Source organism: Neolamprologus multifasciatus, chromosome 22 (assembly GCF_963576455.1).
Source record: "Neolamprologus multifasciatus chromosome 22, fNeoMul1.2, whole genome shotgun sequence".
Taxonomy (NCBI): domain Eukaryota; kingdom Metazoa; phylum Chordata; class Actinopteri; order Cichliformes; family Cichlidae; genus Neolamprologus; species Neolamprologus multifasciatus.
The window spans coordinates 25,487,719-25,509,400 of NC_140459.1; the positions used below are offsets into that span (position 1 = coordinate 25,487,719).

The window sequence follows — 21,682 nt, forward strand, 5'->3', positions numbered from 1 at the left end:
TTGGTACCATAGGTGCATCTATTAAAAATCTCAGAGGAGGTCAAATTCTGGTCACCTGAAGGCCAAAGATCAACTTTCCTGAAGATTTTAGGATTTTTAAACTGATACCACAGATGCACCTACTGGAGGAAGCCAGCAGTGTTTTTAACAGTCTGCAATGTGTCTTCTTATTTTTGTATATTTTGCTCTTGATTGTATATATTTCTCCTATTTGCTGTTTATTCCTGCTGTCTTCAATTTATATTTTATTCCGGCATAGTTGATTTGAAGCACTTACAATTTCGTTGTACCATGTACAGTGACAATAAAGGGCTATTCTATTCTATTCTATTCTATTCTCTATTTCTATTCTATTCTATTCTATTCTATTCTATTCAAACAGAAGAACAGACTGGGCAAAAGATAGCAGGGCAGACAGGAAGGAGAGGAGAAGATTACAAACACGATTGGGGGGGTGTCCAGGTGTAGAAAACGAATGTCCACCACAGGATATAACAGGAGGACTCAGCTGGAGATGAGCGCTAATCCGATCTGTGTGTGTATATTTGTGTGTATAAGAGAGAGTGTAGTTCGTCATGTATAATAAAGTTTCATAATGCATAAGAAATGAGGACGAAAGGCTTCACAGACCTGGCCAACCTGTTCATCTGCAGTCAGTGTTGTGAATGTTACTTTTAAAATGTATTCCATTACAGAATACAGAATACATGCCCCAAAATGTATTTTGTAACGTATTCCGTTACGTTACTCGATGAGAGTAACGTACTCTGAATACTTTGGATTGCTTCATATATTATCATGCTTTTTTACAACTACATGAATGTACTATTGCTGTGTGATTTATTACTATTACTGAAGGTTATTCCCCATACCAATACCTACTAGATTTTTAAGTCTTAATATAAAATGAGTAACAGTAGGGTGGACATTAGGTGAGGCTGCACTTTTTGCAGCGATCTCGTATAGAAAACTATTCCGTACGTATTTAAAAACAGGGTCCGCGGGCTCCAAACCGTAGTAAAGGGGCCTCTAGCTAATACGTCGGGCTCCGTGTCGGGCTCCGTGTCGGGCTCGTAGCTGAAACTAGCTTTCACTTTGTTGTCTGGGTCGACTGCTAGCGAGAGACAGAGAGAGGCGTTGAAAAGGCTGCTCCAACGGAACTTACTGTTTCAGAGGAAAACAACCGAACATAGTGTACAGTCGAGTCTTAATAACTTACTTACAACTGGCTCATCAGGCCACTCTTTTTGGCTGCAGTGGTTTTATTGATTATTTACATGCTTCCAGCTCCCGTTTCTGCTCGGTGACAGCTCGTACTTTTCCACTCTCCTTTTTCTCCCTCCTCACGCTCACAGAAACATAACGGGTATGGCAGTCCATTCTCCCTGCAGCACGGACTACACTGCTCATGAGAGGCTACATTCTTTAGGGCGATGCCTGTAACACTCTCTTATGCCTACAATATTAATCATTTTAAAATATTTCCTCACGTCATTATGAGACGCTAGATTGAGACACAGACATTAGAGCCTCTTAATGTGTGTTTTGTTTGGGTTTCCACCGGCGTGGAATTACCAAAAATAGAGAGGGGACAGCCTAACATATGAAACAGGAAAAGACCGCCGTGTAATCATTTATTCAGCAAAGTAACTGTATTCTGGAATACCACCTTTTTAAACGGTAACTGTAATGGAATACAGTTACTCATATTTTGTATTTTAAATACGTAACGGTGGTACATGTATTCCATTACTCCCCAACACTGTCTGCAGCTGTGAGTCAGATGTGAAGCACAGTGTGAGCCTGCTGACTGGTGCAGACAACGCTACACCTGAATCTCTCAGGATGACTTTTTTAAGCAAGCAAACATGGTGGCAGGAAAAATCTCCACCTGGTTTATCATTCATTTACAGCACACACCGAACATGACATTGATTTTTAAAAAATTACATAAAAACAATAAAACTGCTTAAAGGAAAAGAACACAGCAGATTAGCACTTCATCAGCTAACATGGTTAGATCCTATTTTAATATACAGTGTGAACACACTGATCTCCAGTGTTCTCTTTCCATGTCACTGGTGCACTCTGACCCACAACCACACCCACACGTGTTGGTCCATGTGCAGCGTAAACTCTCCAGTGGGGACTGGGTTACCATCCTGTGGTGCCGATTGGTGTGGATCAGGGAAGGACATCCATCAATGGTCCAGCCAGTTTAGGATCAAGCTTTCATGTCCCATAATGACTCGGCTGTCAGAGCGTCTGTTGGAGGGAGTGGAATTAAATGTTTTTCTATTCTATTCCTAATTGCCATGAAGAACCAGTTAGGTCAGTCCTGAAAACTAGTCTAAACTGGGATAAATTACAACTGCATTCTCAAAATGGAACAGCTCGAGCCTGGTTTCCTCGCAGTGCTATTTCTGTTGTAGTATTTTTGTAACCCTGTTTCCAAAAGACTTGGCCAACTGCTAAAAACAATGTAATCATTTACACTCTGTCAGGTCTCAAATTTAATCGAAACAAGTCCAAAGACTTATCATGTTGAATTTCATGAAAGACGGAAAGTTTTAAAACTCCCTTTTAACAGGCAGAAACCAGAAGACAGGACAAGACATGCTGTGGAAGACAGCCAGAGACTGATTAATAACTAATGATTAAATGCAGAGAGGTGTATAAAAACACAGTGAGTGAAAAAGGTGACTGACGTAGAAACACAGGGGAAGGCACCAGCAGCATAACTAATGGGTCACGTGATCCAACCATAACAATATGCTTTATCAAAAAGAAAAGACAATAAAAACCCATTGCTTTACTCTGCAACAGTCCGTCTCTTCAGAGAGGTAAAGATGAGCTGATACAGCCTCAGAGGAAAACGAGCTAAACTTCGGCCCATGTGCTGTTTTCTGTTACAAGTCAAAGTCTCTCTATTTTATGGAGCGCCTCTGATGACATGGTCCAAAAAATAAATAAATTGTGGCCACAAAATACTTATTTGTGCCCATGAAATACTATTTCGAGGGCATGAAATAGGTATAACGTGCGCAAGAAATGCTAATTTGTGGGCACGAAACACTTGACCGATAACCGTGATCCTTCCCAGGCCCTTGCAGTTGGTTGACAATAAAATCTATCCTGGCGTCCAGGTCGCAACTGGGCTCTCAAAATCCTGTTTAAATGTTTCTCCGTAATAATGGTTCCTTGCATTGCCAGGCTTTCCAAAATGCATCTGTAGCTCATTTCCCAGCCTAAAATAAAACTCAATCATACTGTCTGTCCATGGTGTATAGGTTTAGCCTACTCTTATGCTTATGTCTCTACGCAGCTGTCCAGGAATTGTATCAATATGATGTGCGCACGTTATCTATTTCGTTGCCACAAATGCGTAATTCATTGCCACGTTATACCCAATTTGTGCCCACAAATTAGCATTTCGTGCGCACGTTATACCTATTTCGTGCCCTCGAAATAGTATTTCGTGGCCACAATTAAGTATTTCTGTGGGCACGGTGTACTATTTCGGGGGCACGAATTAGTATTTTGTGGCCACAATTTATTAATTTTTTGGGACCATGTCATCAGAGGGGCTCCGTACTATTTGCCTTGGGAGATATTTTTTCAGTTACACCACACAGACCCCTTGCACTCCTCCACACAATCACAAAAATGATACATATATACATAGAATAATAAAAACATTAAAAAGATTGTTCAGAGTAAGTAAATAAATCAATCAAAATAAAAACACTTATCCCCCCCCCCCCCAAAACAAACAAACAAACAAACAAAAAAAACCCCAATGGAATCCAACACATGCATCTGTAACCATAAGATAAAACATTTTTAAGGAACTAAACAGCCAAATCTGTGTAGTGTTTTATTTTTCTGGGCCTGTTAATCTCGTGCTTTGTGTGGACTATAAATAATGTGTAAGGATCACCATCTGCTTCATTAATGTTTGGAATGAGCATTTTTTGGAAACAGGGCTGTACATTAGAAACAGATATGTCCTTATATTTATCACGTATATGTCAACCAGCACTAATATAATCAAAACCAGAGTCAGACTCAGGACCGGGACGCCCAGGTCCCACTTTGATTTCGGTGTGTGTTTCTTCAGTGTGTATGCGAGTGTGTTGATGGTGCTGATAAACAGGCTGCTCTGTGTGCTCTTTATTAGATTGAACAGCTTTTATCCACAACATACACTGAAACACCGTCAGCGGCCATCAATCAGTGGGCATTTGCGTCAGAGGTGTGTGAGATGGTGGATGGGGGTACAGGAGAAGGGGAGGGGAAATGAGGGGGTGGTAGTAAACAATCCTAATAGATGAAAGGAGGACAACAGGAGAAATGAATATAAACCTTTAACAAAAAGCAAACCTTCACCAAGCCTATGTAGTATTTGCCATTAAAAGAATAATATTGTGTTCTCTATATATTACAGTGGGGCAAAAAAGTATTTAGTCAGCCACCGATTGTGCAAGTTCCCCCACTTAAAATGATGACAGAGGTCAGTAATTTGCACCAGAGGTACACTTCAACTGTGAGAGACAGAATGTGAAAAAAAAAAATCCATGAATTCACATGGTAGGATTTGTAAAGAATTTATTCGTAAATCAGGGTGGAAAATAAGTATTTGGTCACCTCAAACAAGGAAAATCCCTGGCTCTCACAGACCTGTAACGTCTTCTGTAAGAAGCTTTTCTGTCCCCCACTCGTTACCTGTATGAATGGCACCTGTTTGACCTCATCATCTGTATTGTATAATATAATATAATAAGTATTTGGTCAATAACAAAAATACAACTCAATACTTTGTAACATAACCTTTGTTGGCAATAACAGAGGTCAAACTTTTACTATAGGTCTTTACCAGGTTTGCACACACAGTAGCTGGTATTTTGGCCCATTCCTCCATGCAGATCTTCTCAAGAGCAGTGATGTTTTGGGGCTGTCGCCGAGCAACACGGACTTTCAACTCCCGCCACAGATTTTCTATGGGGTTGAGGTCTGGAGACTGGCTAGGCCACTCCAGGACTTTCAAATGCTTCTTACGGAGCCACTCCTTTGTTGCCCGGGCGGTGTGTTTTGGATCATTGTCATGTTGGAAGACCCAGCCTCGTTTCATCTTCAAAGTTCTCACTGATGGAAGGAGGTTTTGGCTCAAAATCTCACGATACTTGGCCCATTCATTCTGTCCTTAACACGGATCAGTCGTCCTGTCCCCTTGGCAGAAAAACAGCCCCATAGCATGATGTTTCCACCCCCATGCTTCACAGTAGGGATGGTGTTCTTGGGATGCAACTCAGTATTCTTCTTCCTCCAAACACGACGAGTTGAGTTTATACCAAAAAGTTCTACTTTGGTTTCATCTGACCACATGACATTCTCCCAATCCTCTGCTGTATCATCCATGTGCTCTCTGGCAAACTTCAGACGGGCCTGGACATGCACTGGCTTCAGCAGCGGAACACGTCTGGCACTGCGGGATTTGATTCCCTGCCGTTGTAGTGTGTTACTGATGGTGACCTTTATTACTTTGGTCCCAGCTCTCTGCAGGTCATTCACCAGGTCCCCCCGTGTGGTTCTGGGATCTTTGCTCACCGTTCTCATGATCATTTTGACCCCACGGGATGAGATCTTGCGTGGAGCCCCAGATCGAGGGAGATTATCAGTGGTCTTGTATGTCTTCCATTTTCTGATGATTGCTCCCACAGTTGATTTTTTCACACCAAGCTGCTTGCCTATTGTAGATTCACTCTTCCCAGTCTGGTGCAGGTCTACAATTCTTTTCCTGGTGTCCTTCGAAAGCTCTTTGGTCTTGGCCATGGCGGAGTTTGGAGTCTGACTGGTTGAGGCTGTGGACAGGTGTCTTTTATACAGATGATGAGGTCAAACAGGTGCCATTCATACAGGTAACGAGTGGGGGACAGAAAAGCTTCTTACAGAAGACGTTACAGGTCTGTGAGAGCCAGGGATTTTCCTTGTTTGAGGTGAGCAAATACTTATTTTCCACCCTGATTTACGAATAAATTCTTTACAAATCCTACCATGTGAATTCATGGATTTTTTTTTCACATTCTGTCTCTCACAGTTGAAGTGTACCTCTGGTGCAAATTACTGACCTCTGTCATCATTTTAAGTGGGGGAACTTGCACAATCGGTGGCTGACTAAATACTTTTTTGCCCCACTGTATATTCATTTTTTTTCTCTTGAAACACACTTTAAGAGGTTTGTAGAGCAGTAAAAACAAAGTGCTAAGTGCAGTCTTTTGATACTTGCCTGGCTGAAATTCATTTAAATTTAACTGACATCATTTTGACAACAGATATAATATTATTATTTTTTATTTATGCGCATATAAATGGTAAATGGCCTGTATTTGTATAGCGCTTTTACTAGTCCCACCTAGGGACCCCAAAGCGCTTTACACACCCAGTCATCCACCCATTCACACACTGGTGGAGGCAAGCTACAGTTGTAGCCACAGCTGCCCTGGGGCAGACTGACAGAGGCGAGGCTGCCATATCGCGCCATCGGCCCCTCTGGCCAACACCAGTAGGCGGTAGGTGAAGTGTCTTGCCCAAGGACACAACGACCGAGACTGTCCGAGCCGGGGCTCGAACCGGCAACCTTCCACGATCGCCCCTATATAGTACATGTAACATTAATTTCATCGTTTAATAAAATTCATCCAAACGTTTAGTAAAAAATATCAAGTTGAAAAGAGGTTTTTAATCTCAAATTTGTTTTCCAGAAACTGATACTTTTGTACATTGTACCTTGAGTTTAGCCTTTACGTTAGGCCAGCAGGGAAGCCCAGATCTCTTCGCCACCACCCCTTCCTCTTGGGAAACATTGAGCCTTTCTCAGGCCAGCCTAGGTGTAATCTCTCCAGCGTGTCCCAGTTCTATGCTGGTATGCTATCCTTATGGCAGGACATTTCTGCCTACAACACCCTGTCCTGGAGATGCCTGCCTCAGCTGGCTCCTTTCAATGTGGAGGATCAGCACCTGTAGTCCCTCCTTAATGACTGAATTCTTCACTCTATACCGAGAGACAACCCTTCCACCCCACAGAAAGCTAATTTCTGCCGTTTTGATCGGTGATCTCATTCTAATGATAATGTTAAGAAAAACATCAGGCCGAGATTAACTGAGTTTTGGTGTTTCTCACCAACAAATTTCCATCTGGTGGCAGATGGCTGCAAAACATTAAGATACAACAATTTACTGGCATTAAGCATCAAAGAAAATGTAAACAATTAGATTAAACGACTAGTATGTTTGGTACCGACTAATAACAACATAACTATTAGTTGACTAGTTCCGCACAACCCTAATAGTTATCAATTATTGTTAACCATCACTTGTCAAAGAGCACTGAAACATCTAGGAATAGTAAGAACTACCCGAGGACTATATGAGGACTTTTCATGGACTACATCTCACCATGATCCCAGACATCCTTACCAACAAACTCGACCACCTCAATATCCCCCTGTCCTTTTTTTGCGCTGGTGCTCAGAAAATACCTTGAAGCTGAATATCCCAAAGAAGTCATAATGGACTCCAGGAGGCTCAGACAGGTCTACTGCCCTCTCATTATAAATGAAGAACGGGTGGAATCTTTCTCCACCTTCAGGTTTCTGGGCATCCACATCTCCGCCGATTTCACCTGGACCCACAACACCAACACCCTGGTAAAGAAGGCCTAACAGCAACTGCACTTCATCTGTGTCCCGAGGAAGAAAAAGCTGGACCAGAAACTGCTGCTAGCCTAGCATGCCTCACTGGAGAGCGTGCTCGCCTGATGCCTGGGCATTTGGTATGCTTGGGCCACTACTGAGAACAGTAAGGCTGCGCAGAAGGTAATGAACACCGCTCAAAAAAATCATTGGCTGCCTTCTGCCACCCCTGGAGGTCATCGCCAGATCCTCCTGTCTCAGAAAAACCAGGGCCATGATGACTTGCCTTGCATCCCACCCACCACATGTTTGACCTGCTGCCCTCTGGTTGTTGCTTCAGGTCAATCAGGTCCCACACCTCCAGACTTAAAAACAGTGTGTTCCCCTGGGCTGTTCGGACTGTCAACAAACACTATCACCCACATTACACCCCTGCCCACCCACCTCACCAATCAGAGCCTTCATCTGAGTAACCATCACCACTCAGACCACTCGCACATGGACTCTTTTCAGACCGAGTAATTTGCATTATTGCCCTGCCTTTTGCAATTTCTTCTGTAATGTGTGCCTTTTGTGTATACCCCTCATAATTATATGTATTTAAGCTGTTTGCTATTTATTCCTGCTGTCTACTATTCATATTTTACTCCAGCATGGTTGATGTGGAGCACCCACAATTTCATTGTACATTTTCAATGACAACAAAGGGCTATTCTATCCTGCCTCCTGTGTTCCTTGCATCTTGTTAAGTCCTCTTTGCTGCATGAGATAGCCCCTTTTAGTTACTTCCTGTTTTATTTTGTTAGTCCCTTGTCTCATGTGTTGTATTTAGTTGGATTTTCTGTTTGGAGTTTCCATTGTGCAGCTTATGTTCTAAGGCTTTTTGTCAATTGTGAACAAAGAAAACATTAAATTAACCTTCATCATGTTTGCAGACAGAAAGACATAAAAGCATCTCAGTGAGTTTATTCACATTTCTTTAAATTTCAGAGCATTTCACCATAACGCGCCCACTAAAGGACAGTCTCAGGTAACTGAGCTTTGCCAAAATGCAGCGAGTATGAGGGAATTCTGATGGACATTTGTTGTGTCTCAGTTACTCATTAAATCAGGCTGTGCTGGAGTCTAGCTTCACTGTGTTTAACTTTGTTGTGCTTCACTAGAAGCATTGTTGTTTCTAGCTAATCAGAAAATATTCAGTTATTACAAAACTGTTGAGTAAGAGAAAAAAAAGTTGACAATGACACTTTATTTACAATACTCTCTTCTCTCTGCTTGGTGGTATTACAAACAGGGTGGAGAACCACATGGCTTTAAATGAGGAACCTTTTCAGCTTAAAAACCCTCATTTGTCCCTCCATGTCCAAACAGAACAGTGGGGTGGAGCAGGCTGCAGTAACCATGACGATACCACTGTAAAACCAGTAAAATCTGACAGCTTTTATTTGATAAAGGTTGGTCGGTCGGCTGATTCTTTGAGATCCCTCCCCGCTCGAGCTTGTATATTGCTGTTGTTTGCTGTGACACAGTGTCTCCATTCCTGATAATGGTCAGGAAGAAAACAAGCTCCTGTTTCACTGATTCCTTAAATTGAAGGTGAACCCGAGTTTAAATCCTGCAGGCTGTTGAGCTGTATGCAGTTTAATTGGCTCAGAGACTTCACTAGCCCCAAGCTGCTTCACTAGCCACGAGCCCGAGGAGGCCATGCTTCAATGTGCAGATTGATTTCCACACAATTGTGTGCATTTATACATATTACTACAGGCATAATAAAAAGTGACAGATGTTTGACTGACTGAGGAGCCAAAATCAGTGTGGAGAATTATTCCTGTAAACAAGCCACTCTGTCAGTGATCATTCCACCTTTTTTTTTTTTTTATTGTTGTTGGTGTTTGTCAAGGGATCTGAGAAGACTGCAGAGTGGCCGCAGTATTTTTCCATGTTGGAGCAGAAATGTGAGAATTACATCACCAACCTGTCAGGCTGCAGTTCACATTTGTGTTTGTCTAAGCTTGACCTTTGACCTTTTGGGTATGCGAGATAAAGACTGCCATCATTCAGGGTGCCAATAAAATATGTCAAATAAATAAATTTGAATGTGAAAGAAAACATTTCTCAGAACATGGTAAAAATAGATTAACGTGACCTCACGTCAGTTCAAACTGTGCCCGAGCTGATTGAAAATATTTTTCCCCATCGCTGCAAAGCAAACACTCAGAGAAAAGAGTTAGTGTTCTCCAAGATCACAAACGGATAACATCTGCTCTGTGGCGTCTCTGCAGGCATGATGGGCCCTGTGGAGATGGACGAGTTCGGGGACAGAGAGATGGACTTTGCTGTGTGGGACATGACCGATGTTGAGTCTGGAGAATTTCAGGTAAGACTATTGATGTCATCATTGTCATGTAACACCTTAGAGGTACGATAAAGGCTGCAGAGCTACCGTAAAACCGACTGGAGTAAAGTTCAGTGTGTCAAGGGAGACGAGCGAGCGAACCAAGCTCTTGCAACGGTTGTAAAGGGATCGAATACCCCGTAGTAACGGGCCAGACACCCTATACTCCCCCAACAGCTCCCACAGGACACCCTGAGGGACACGGTTGAATGCCTTCTCCAAGTCCACAAAACACATGTAGACTGGTTGGGAAAACTCCAATGCACCCTCAAGTATCCTTGAGAGGATAAAGAGCTGGTCCAGTGTTCCGCGACCAGGACGAAAACCGCATTGTTCCTCCTGTATCCGAGGTTTGACTAGCGGATGAACTCTCTTTTCCAGCACCCTGGCATAGACTTTCCCAGGGAGGCTGAGGAGTGTGATCCCCCTGTAGTTGGAACACACCCTCCGGTCCCCCTTCTTAAAGATGGGGACCACCACCCCGGTCTGCCAGTCCTGGGGTACTGGCCCTGATCTCCACGCAACATTGTAGAGGCGTGTGAACCAGGACAGCCCTACAAAAAATAAAATAAATATAAAAGTGCCAATAATCCCCAGTGCGTGTTCTCTTCGTGTGTCAGTTCCCAGCTCCCTCTTCGGTGTCTATGTACACTTGTGCCCAGCACCCTCCACCCATTTCCTCAATCCACCTGGAAACAAGAGACACTGCTGTAAGTACATTCCAAACAACTGGCCAACAGAAACACTTTCACCTCACTAGCAGGAGAACTGATCGTACAACGGTCCTGTGCTGACTGTCGCCCAGTTAGTAGTACTCACTTGACGAGGCTGATCAGCAGCAGGTGAGTGTAATTACTCCAGTTGTCACTGGCTCCAAGGCAGGAAAACTTTCCAGGCCTGGTGTAGCAGCACCAGAGAATTAAACTTAGAACATCCTTTAACCCCAAACCAGAGTTCAAATTCTAAACCCTGCGTCCCCAACCCACGGCCCTGACACACCAATAAACCCTATTCCAGGGGTGGCCAACTCCAGGCCTTGAGAGCCAGTGTCCTGCAGGTTTTAGATATCACTCTGGGTCCTCACAACTGAATTAAATGATTAGTTCATTACCAGGCCTCTGGAGAACTTCAAGAAATGTTGAGGAGGTAATTTAGCCATTTAAATCAGCTGTGATGGATCAAGGACACATCTGAAACCTGCAGGACACCAGCCCTCGAGGCCTGGAGTTGGCCACTCCTGCCCTATTCGATACTGTTAGGGAGTAAGTGAGATGGCAGGCTTTGAACAAATTGAAGAAACCAAAGAGTTGTGGTGTGTGTATGTTCTCAGGTGGTGTGCGTGTATAACAGCAGCATAAAGCAGCTCATCCTGCAAAATGGTCTAAACTTCCAGTGGCCCAAAGGTTCTCCGCCACCAGACATCCCCAAGTGTGGCTTCAAGAACAACAACCCAGCATGTCTCACAAGTACGAACGCACAACTACAGACTACAGAGCAAACTGCACAAAGGATGTCACGAGAACCAATGCATGGACTGGTTCTTATATAGTGCATTTGTATATAGTGCTTATAGTGAAGTTTGATATGTTCGAAAGGGTAAAGTCTTTGCAATGGCTAACGTTATACATCCTTAAGGTAACTTAATGGAAATAACAAACTTTAAAGTAACACTAACAGGATACTCAGTCATTTCAGCCTCTGTGCTGTCAAAAAATATAGTTAACATTTTAAAGAAACAGCTTGCTGCCAGGATGCCATTGATTCATTAAAGTAGTTTATCTTTAAGTACATGGGATGATAATTTTTTTCCTATTAATAATCATATAATTTTAATGATTCGTACTGACATTTCTGGTATTGTGACATTGCTAAACTGCAGATCACAGGCTACGTCACAAAAACATCACATTTTGAAGCCTAAACATCAGCATTATGGCCGTATTGGGGTTTTGGAACCATTAGTGACCATATTTTGAAGCGAGGTTGGAGTTATCAGCTGCAATGGTCGCTTAGTTATACATACAAAACCTGAATACGTAATAAATCAATAGAACTTTCAGCCCAGTTCTATTTTTTTCTGCATAATCCATCCTATACAATTGAATCAAATGAAAAAGTCTCTTTTTAAAACTTGTTTTATTAGTATTTATCTTTTGCTTGATGCAATGTGCCTAAAGTTAAAAATGAAATTATATGCAACAGTCTTTGGCTTGAAGAAATTTAATTTATTTGAACATTTAAACCTGTTTTCTGCATATTCCAGCATATTACACTTGCTCTTTCAAATAGATGCAAGTAAAACACAGCAAAAAATAAATGAAATCAGCAGCACTAAATCTATTTTCAGCTGATTAGCCGGAGCAGGGCCGGTGGAGGTTTGCCTGGTGCCACAGCGGTCATGTCAGTGGGGGGATCCGGGGGTTTCTCTGTGAATTTTACGTTCCCGTGGCAGCGTTCTAGGTGCTTGCTGAAATTTTGAAGTTTAATTTTTCACTGTAGAAAGAAGTTTTATTCCCACGCAGAGTGCACAGCAGACGCTAATGTTTTGGTCACTTTTTATGGAATCAAACTCAAAGTAATGTCAGTACTTCCAAGCTTTAAACGCTGCACATACTCTCTCCCACACTCCATATTATCCATTGTTGATCTACACACGTCTGTGGCTGCCACAGGCGTCACACACTTGTACGTCATTGTCATGAGACACTGTCACAAACAAAATCACTGTTTAGTAATGCAGCATGCTTATGGGAAAGAAGTAAGAGTAATCGAATTACTTTTTTGCAATAGTAATCCCTTACTTTACTTGTTACTTTAAAAAAGTATGCCTTACTGCCCATCTTTGCTTATAACACATGTTAAGCCCCATGGACTGAAAACTGCTTCACCTAGAGCAAAAGAGCTCAAACTGGTCCTCACTCCTGCAAACAGTAATGGATTTTCTTCCTGTCTCATCTTTTAGGTACAGTTGCTATGCATCAGATGGTTGCAATGGTGATCTGCTTTGTCTTTGTCATCATCGTTACTGTCACCATCTTCATCTACAGGTGAGCCACACATGATTGTATCTCTGTACTGAGTATGAAAACTGGACGTATGAGGAGACTCTTGGCAGTCTGAGCTCTCTTTCTGTTTTATTCCTCTTCCCTCCTCTTTCCATTCATAGAGAGATCACAGCCAGGCCTAGAGTGAATGATGAAGAATGAATTTAGATTAAAAACCATAAATACAGCTCTAAATGTTGTTGTTTTTTCCTTCTAATATGGTCTTTGCATTATCTCTGAGTATCCTTCAATCTCGCTTCTGTTTCTGAATGCTGATTCTTAAATTCTCTTTTGCTTTTCATCAAATGTTTTTATTGAGTTCTCAAAAAAAATTAACTTTTTTTTTAAATACACGAAAAAACAAACCAAACAGGACACCAGACAGAACAGAGCTGTTACCAAAACACGAGTCCAAATACACAGACGGACCAAGGTTACAGCAAGTACATATGGCCCCTCTTTCCATTGCGACGCCGGCAGATCTCAGTTTAAATCATTACACTCATGCTGCACATCAGGCCCAGAAAGAAAGGCTCGAAGGAGAAATCCTCATCTGACTTCAACAAAGAAAACCCTGATTTCTTTACAATTTGAGTCATTGAAAGTGAAAATGAGCAAAGCATAAAACTGACAAGAAGCTCACTCATGCACTCAAATTCAAAAACTGACTCCATACAGGCAGGTCAGCCTCTACTGTTACGGAGGTTTGTTATCATCAGTTCATAAGCTGAAGTCATTCCCTTGCTCTGGTCTGGCTGCTTTCCCACTTATAGAGCATAATCCTAACTGGAACAAACGCTAGTGTAAAGCCAAGCATCTCTGACTGAGATCCTCAAAGCACACTCAAAGCACTTTCTACTACAAATTTCATCCACCCAATCGCAGACATTCATCCAATGCTTTTATCCGTACCTAATACTTTCACACACGCTCACACGCCAGTGCTCCAGTGGTTCTAACACCAGAGTCACAGCCGCCCCACCAGATCTCTGTGTAACTCATTCAGCCTGTTTATCCTTTCCATCAGCTTTCTCTCCATTTTCCTTCCCATCAAATTTCAACACACACACTTGCACATATGCACATATACACACTCTCTTCCTGTCTGCTGAACAGGAAGCTGAAGCTGGAGAGCGAGCTTGCAGCTCAGCTGTGGAGAGTTTCCTGGGATGACGTCCAGATGAGCAACCTGGATAAAGTCCTGAAGAGAGCGTGCAGCAGGCTCACCATGTCTCTGGTAACACAACTGTTATTATACTATAAATAAATCATCCGTACTCACTGGAAACATATTATACCTAATACAGTGCCTGCCTTTACTTCCTGAAATTTTCAGTTTCTGTTTATAGTCTGAAATGTGTTTGCATTTGTAAACAATGACTAACAGATGGAACAGGAAGCCTTCAACTGGATTTCTATTTTTCCCTTTCTGGAATTCCCGGCTACACCGGAAGCTCTCTGGGCCTGGATCAGCTGACTGACTGATTTTTTTCAGATTGAATTAAATCATTTTCCTAAATTCTTCATCGTATAGTAGAGTTGTGCAAAAAAAAAAAGATAATTGAAGAAAACCATAAACCATAATAATATATCTTATGTTATATATTATATAATTATTCATAAGTGCACCAACTGTGATGCTGATTACTCTATTAATTAGTAACTACTGGGCTGGACCACTCATGCAAAACATGAGGAAAAAAGTTTCCTCCGTATGGTAGTGCTGCATGTTATCCAGGATCTACACTCTTCATTGAAAAAAAGCCGAGTGTCTCGATTGTTTGTGCTTGTCTGCAGAAAGGCTCCAACTATGGTTCTCTGATGACCATGGAGGGAAACTTTCAGATCTACACTAAAACCGGATACTACAAGGTCTGACAGACGCTGACAGTCCCATCACATGTTCCTCTAACAAGATGGTGTCAAGTGGTAATCTGGTTCACTGTGTCTCCTGCAGGGAAACTTGGCAGCTATCAAATACATCAACAAGAAACGCATCGAACTGACCCGGAAGGTTCTGTTTGAACTGAAGCATGTAAGAACGTCAGGCTATCTGCCCACTAACCTACCAGCTAACACTGTAACTGACTGACCTAGCTTTTAGGTCTTCTTGCAGGATGTTGAGCTTTTGTATTTGTAGCAAATGAAATAATAGCCTAGCGACTTGCTATAGACTGAAAACCTTACCTACCTGCATATATATATATATATGTATACACCTATCCGATCTAACCTCCTAAATGATCTCAACCTGCCAATCTACCCATTTTGTTTGTAGAGCATGATAGGATTTAAAGTAGCAGCCTCTGTGTTTTTGTAGATGCGAGATGTCCAAAATGAACACCTGACCCGCTTCATTGGCGCCTGTATCGACCCGCCGAACATGTGCATCATCACAGAGTACTGTCCAAGAGGCAGCCTTCAGGTACGTCACACCCAGCTAATGTTTTTTGTTTGCTAGAAATCTGTGCATTATTTTTCATCTACACTTTCAGCTTGCATGTCAAAACCCTGGTCCAGTTTTACTTTGTACAGATTAGAAATATTGCAAAAAGTCAGAACAATATTTCCAAATAATATAACTGCACACCTTGTCCACATCCTCAGTTTACTTTGGTTAGATCGTGACAGCTCTTTGGATGCAAACTCTGACATCAAACATGAAGATGCCTGCTGTGTGGAGCTCGTGTTAATATGGGAGCAGCTGAAAGCTGGTTAGGCATTGAGATACCTAAATGATGCAGTGGTTTCTACAGTCAGGAGGTAGCACTGCAGCCATCCTCTGCTCGTTCATTCCTTACATTTTTTCATATGAGATGTTTTTTGTGTTTCAGATGTTCTCTCTCCTCTCAGCTACAGTTATCTGTCAGCACTGTAGCATAGCAACCTCCCAGCACAGTAACCTAGCAACATGCAAAGGTTGATGTGGGCAGTGTGGGGGTTTGGGTTGTTGTCAGATGACCGCTGGATGTCAGGGCTGTCATCCTAACACAGAGCAACTCAGGCGGTTTGAGTTATTTTGAGTTTGTGCTCTGAGATGAGGATGATGCTTTTAGTGTGGGGAGGAAGAATGAATATCAAATATCAGCTGAAGCTGCTGCATGCAGATAGTCACAAGCAAAGACACCATTACTCTGCTGAGTGATTCAGTATTCAGTACACAATTTTAACCATGCACAGAAATGTCCTCGCAGAGCAGAAGTGTCCTCAGTGTCTGTCACTGAGGAACTCACTTGGACTGAATGGCCAACATGCGTGTGTGTGTGTGTCTGTCCCTCAGGACCTGATGGAGAGTGACAGCATCACACTGGACTGGATGTTCAGATACTCTCTCATTAATGACATTGTCAAGGTAAAAACTTGTCTCTGTGGCTTGGGGGTGGGGTTACAGAAAACACATGTAAATGAAAAAGAGGTCTCTGACATCAATGTTGGACTCATGTTTCAATTCTAGAGAGCTTCAGACTTTTCACCTGAATCAGCTGTCTGTCTGTCTGTCTGTCTGTTTGCCTCCAGGGAATGGCATTTCTCCACAACAGCGTCATCATCTCCCATGGTAACCTTAAATCATCCAACTGTGTGGTGGACAGCCGCTTTGTCCTGAAAATCAGTGACTATGGCCTGCAGAGTCTTAGGACCAGAAACTGCCCCGAGGACACACATGCTTACTATGCACGTATGTATTGAAGCTCACGCTCTACACTAAAGACTGTCTATGAGGATGTTGTTATCACTGATATCAGTTTTTGATCACTTGGCAGGGAAGCTGTGGACAGCTCCAGAGCTGGTGAGGATAGATTGCCCTCCGAACTGTGGGACACAAAAGGGGGATGTGTACAGTTTTGGGGTGATCCTGCAGGAAGTGGCTCTGCTCAGAGGAGTTTTCTACCTCGACTCACACTCTCTCTCCCCTAAAGGTGAATGTGTGTTTCTCTGTTAAATTAATTCAGTTCAACCTTATTTATACAGCAGTCACCTCAAGGTGCTTTATATTGTAAGATAAAGACCCTGTGTGTGTGTGTGTGTGTGTGTGTGTGTGTGTGTGTGTGTGTGTGTGTGTGTGTGTGTGTGTGAAGACAGTTTTATTTACATTCCTGAGATGCTGCTCAGGGCGCACACACATTAACAGGTAAATGGTTCATTTACCTGTTAATCTTGGTCATCACGTGTCACGTTTACATGAAGCCTGGAACAGACCCGAGTCGGTCAGTGGGCTGGAGATGCTCTTCTGACCTGAGTCGCTGCTGTAGGACAAATAAACGAGACTTGACATTCACACCAATTGTCCGCATGCTGAGCTTCTAATATATAAGGGAGAGTTGATAGACAAAGCTCCATTTTTAGATGCTTGGCAGCTTTCTTTTGTAGCGATGTCACAGCACCAAAAACCGTTTTACAGCATCTTCCACTTTAATTTGAGGCATGAATCGAGCAGCAACCTCATAACAGCATCAGCTTCAGGCACCACAGCCAGTTTCTTTGCTCACATGGATATTTCTGCTCGGGTTCAACTACAATCCTAATGGAGTTATCATCTCTAAATTGGTGCCATTGGCAATGACCTCTCTCAAGTCCCAAACCAATTAGCATGCATTAACAATGCTAGTGTTTTTTCACTGTAAGAACAACTGAAGGACAGAAGAGTTGTTTTATTTCACTTCAACATGTGGAAACAAAAATTAAAGTTTTCGTCTGGAGTCAGGTGGTCATAATCATTCATCATCATAATCATAATCATTCTGATCCCCCCCCCCCCCCCCCCCATTTTTCAGCTTCACCTGAGCTCTGTCCTGACAGCTGAAGTTCTAAAAACATCAGTTTCTTACTTGTGCTCACTTTTGGAGTGGCTGTAGAGCAGGTCATCTGCTAATTGGAACATTGGTGATTTGATCCCTAACTGCTTGATCTGCATGACAACTTGCCCTTGAGCAAGATACAACCCGTCAAGTTGCTCTGTGATGTTTTTATCGGAGTGTGAATGTTTGAAAGCAGGTGGGAATAGGATATATTGTATAAAGTGCTTTGCATACTAAAGTATAAGAACCAGTCTAATTAGCAGAAAGACCATTTCTTTGTTTTGATACTTCAGCACTTCCAGGTGAACACTGCTTGTGCACTCAGGCCTACCTATCTCACAATGGTAAATTATCACTCCAAAATTTCCTGGATCCACATTAGGATTGACTCCAAATGTTCATCCTGTTTCATGGAAATCCATCCAGGACTTTCTGAGCACCCTGAACCAGTCTCGTGAGGATGAAAGAGATCTGAGCCTGTGTTTGGAGCTTCTGTAGATTTGTTTATCAGCTGATTTCTTTCAGACTTACTTCAATGACATGAGGTTTGTGTATGGTGATGGATGGATGGATGTCCCCCTCACATTTGACAGCCACAGCTGTAAAATGTAATAATTTTACATCTTCAAGTTCAAAGATAATCGACCATTGTGGGGGTAGAGTTCACGTAGCTACTCTGCACTCTGTTGGCACATGGTATTGAAGAAGATAACAGTGGAGGAATTATATCCTTAAACTTAGTTACAACCCTTTTAGAAAGACATCTGCTGTAATTAAATGTATTCCCAATAATACATCCAATAATGTATTAATGCTGTGTAATCCATTATTGTAAATGCATATGTTAAGAAATGATCAGACAAAGGAGGAGTCACAGGATTGAGTCTTCTAGAATTAGAGCATCAACGTTTTTAAGTGTTTGTATTTCTACTTACTGCTGAATGTGTGTGCTTTTGCAACCTATGCCCCCCCCAACAGAGATCGTGCAGGCGGTGATTCATGGTGGCACCCCACCCCTCCGCCCCTCCCTCTGCTTCCACAGTCACAGTGAGGAGCTTGGTGTCCTGATGCAGCGCTGCTGGAGTGAAGAGCCGAGCGAGCGTCCCGACTTCAACACCATCAAGATCTTGCTCAGGAAGCAGCACAGGTGAGCGAGAGGCAACGGACCCGCATTTGTTCTGAGACAGGTTTTTATGATGCTCTGATTAATGCTGAAGCAGGAGACATGCAAAAAATCTCCGAGTATGCTCTCAGCTGTACAAAACTTTTATTCAGCTCTCTGTTTGGACACTAAACAGAGCTGGCAGAGAGCGTCCCCGGTAACTCTGTAAAATCAGCCAGTAAAGAAATATTGAAATATAAATATTCATGTTGTTCTTTCACTAAAATAGAGGCTGAGAAATGAGAGAAATATGTAGAAAAATTGTCACTCACAAAACAGAAAGCCAAACACCTGTCACCCTGTCTGCGTGTCTCTGTCCAATCATGTGTCTCTTCAGAGGATATGGCTCTAACATCCTGGACAATCTGCTCTCCCGGATGGAGCAGTATGCTAATAACCTGGAGGAGCTGGTGGAGGAACGAACGCAGGCCTATCATGAGGAAAAGAGGAAGGCGGAGGCCCTGCTGTACCAGATACTCCCACAGTAACTATACTTCAGTACTACTGCCCTGAATACTGCACTAAATACTGGATACTGCAGTACTATAACAACCTATTTATGTGTCAGTTCTGTAGCAGAGCAGTTAAAACGAGGAGAGACAGTTCAGGCTGAAGCGTTTGACTCTGTCACCATCTACTTCAGCGACATCGTTGGCTTCACCACTCTGTCTGCAGAGATCACGCCACTGCAGGTTGTTAACCCGGAGGAAGCTACAGGGAAACCATCCACATGAGGGTTCTCCAACTCAGGTCCTGGAGAGAGCTACTGTCCTGCAGCTTTTAGATGCATCCTTGTTCCAACACACCTAAATCAAATGAGTGGCTTGTGACCAGGCCTTTGCCAAAATTGATGGCATGCTGAAGAAGCTGCAGGACAGTAGCTCGCGATGACTGGAGTTGGAGACGCCTGATCTATACATTCAGATCACAACGTGCAAACTTAAGGCTGCCACCTGCTGGTTTGAGCTATTATTGCAGTACATTTCTGATTGTTTTGGTGTGAAATCTCACTCACCTTCTGTGTCTGCGTTTTCCTTCTGCAGGTTGTGACGTTATTAAACGACTTGTACACCTGTTTTGATGCCATTATAGACAACTTTGATGTATACAAGGTAAAATTTGCTAAACTAAGCTAATCTAAGCTACATCCCACCTGTGAGTCAGATCAGTTTACCGTGTACATCTTCACCTTTTAGGTAGAAACAATCGGTGATGCCTACATGGTGGTCTCAGGACTACCTGCAAGGAACGGTAAACTTCACGGTCGAGAGGTCGCCCGCATGTCCCTCGCCCTGCTGGAAGCTGTCAAGAGCTTCCAGATCCGACACCGACCCAATCAGCAGCTACGGCTCCGCATCGGCATCCATAGCGGTACTACATACACTGCAACCAGAAATACTACAATACACGGCATTACTATCACTACTATCATTACACTACAGTAAAAGAACAGTGCAGACTTAGTGTTCGTGTGTGTGTCACCAGGTCCGGTATGTGCTGGCGTGGTTGGGTTGAAGATGCCGAGGTACTGTCTGTTTGGAGACACGGTCAATACAGCGTCACGCATGGAGTCAACTGGGGAGGGTAGGACCTGCTTCCTGCTAAGTAATCACATGTCTGTGTCCACCAGGACAGGTCTAACTTGATTGGTTCTTTAGTCTAATCAACTCTGATGGCGAAAGACAAAAACATTATTTAGTGTATGTTCTAGGAATAAAGTGAATCTAAAAGATGGATGTAGCCACATACTGGTTTTTTATAAAGCCAGAGGTGACTTTCAGCCTCAACTCTTACAGTTGTTATGAAGGGAGAAATTATTTACACAGGCCAAACCAGTTTGTGTGTCAGGCTGTAAACATGTTTATTTCTGCTAAAGTTTTAACATGGGTGTCTATGCTGACTGATTTGCTGTTGTTGTCTTTGGTGGACATTAGAGGAACTGCAGATTTTGGGACCTTTCATATTTGTCATGCTGTGGTTGTACTTGAGCACTTTATCCCCTGCTCGGCCAGGTGTGACGTCATGCGTTGTTGTGTCTTTGCAGCTCTGAAGATTCACGTGTCGGAGGCGACTCGTCAGGTTCTGCAGGAGTTCAGCTGTTTCCAGCTGCAGCTCAGAGGAGAGATTGAAGTGAAAGGGAAAGGACGCATGAGGACATACTGGTTGCTGGGAGAGAACGCCACTAACTAAAAGATCAGGAGGACATCAAGAACCCGCCTCCTCATCTTCCTATCTAATTGGACAGAACATTGTTTAAGATGACAGATAAAAGACTGAGTGAACTTTCACCAAAAACTGTAGAGAAAAACAAAGATAGGCAAATGTTTTACTGTAAGATAAATTAATCACAAGGAAGAAAATGTGTAAATACAACAATAAACTGTGTTTGCTACCTGTGTGTCTTTATTGTGAATAAATCCATTGTCATATTTGCCACATCAGGTGATTATTTTGCATGTTTTAAGTTTATAGAATAGTCTTTTATTGTCATTGCACATGTACAATGAAATTATGGGTTCTCCACACCAACTGTGCCAGATTAAATATAAATAGTAGACAGCAGGAATAAATAACAAACAGGAGAAATATATTAT

At 42.6% G+C, this 21,682-nt stretch overlaps 1 protein-coding gene across 1 annotated transcript in view; it reads left to right on the top strand.

The window, feature by feature from the left end:
• npr1a (natriuretic peptide receptor 1a) overlaps positions 1-21,480 on the top strand; it is a 31,487-nt gene extending 10,007 nt beyond the window's left edge. Inside the window, exons 6-22 of the mRNA XM_085148120.1 lie at positions 9,974-10,068; positions 11,417-11,552; positions 13,049-13,133; positions 14,247-14,367; positions 14,928-15,002; positions 15,088-15,165; positions 15,451-15,555; positions 16,411-16,482; positions 16,647-16,806; positions 16,892-17,047; positions 18,905-19,073; positions 19,426-19,572; positions 19,657-19,780; positions 20,132-20,200; positions 20,285-20,459; positions 20,574-20,672; positions 21,133-21,480. Coding sequence (XP_085004246.1) covers positions 9,974-10,068; positions 11,417-11,552; positions 13,049-13,133; positions 14,247-14,367; positions 14,928-15,002; positions 15,088-15,165; positions 15,451-15,555; positions 16,411-16,482; positions 16,647-16,806; positions 16,892-17,047; positions 18,905-19,073; positions 19,426-19,572; positions 19,657-19,780; positions 20,132-20,200; positions 20,285-20,459; positions 20,574-20,672; positions 21,133-21,278 — 2,012 coding nt within the window. The 3' untranslated portion in view covers positions 21,279-21,480. The remainder of the gene's footprint in view (positions 1-9,973; positions 10,069-11,416; positions 11,553-13,048; positions 13,134-14,246; positions 14,368-14,927; positions 15,003-15,087; positions 15,166-15,450; positions 15,556-16,410; positions 16,483-16,646; positions 16,807-16,891; positions 17,048-18,904; positions 19,074-19,425; positions 19,573-19,656; positions 19,781-20,131; positions 20,201-20,284; positions 20,460-20,573; positions 20,673-21,132) is intronic.
• Positions 21,481-21,682: the final 202 nt, after the last annotated feature.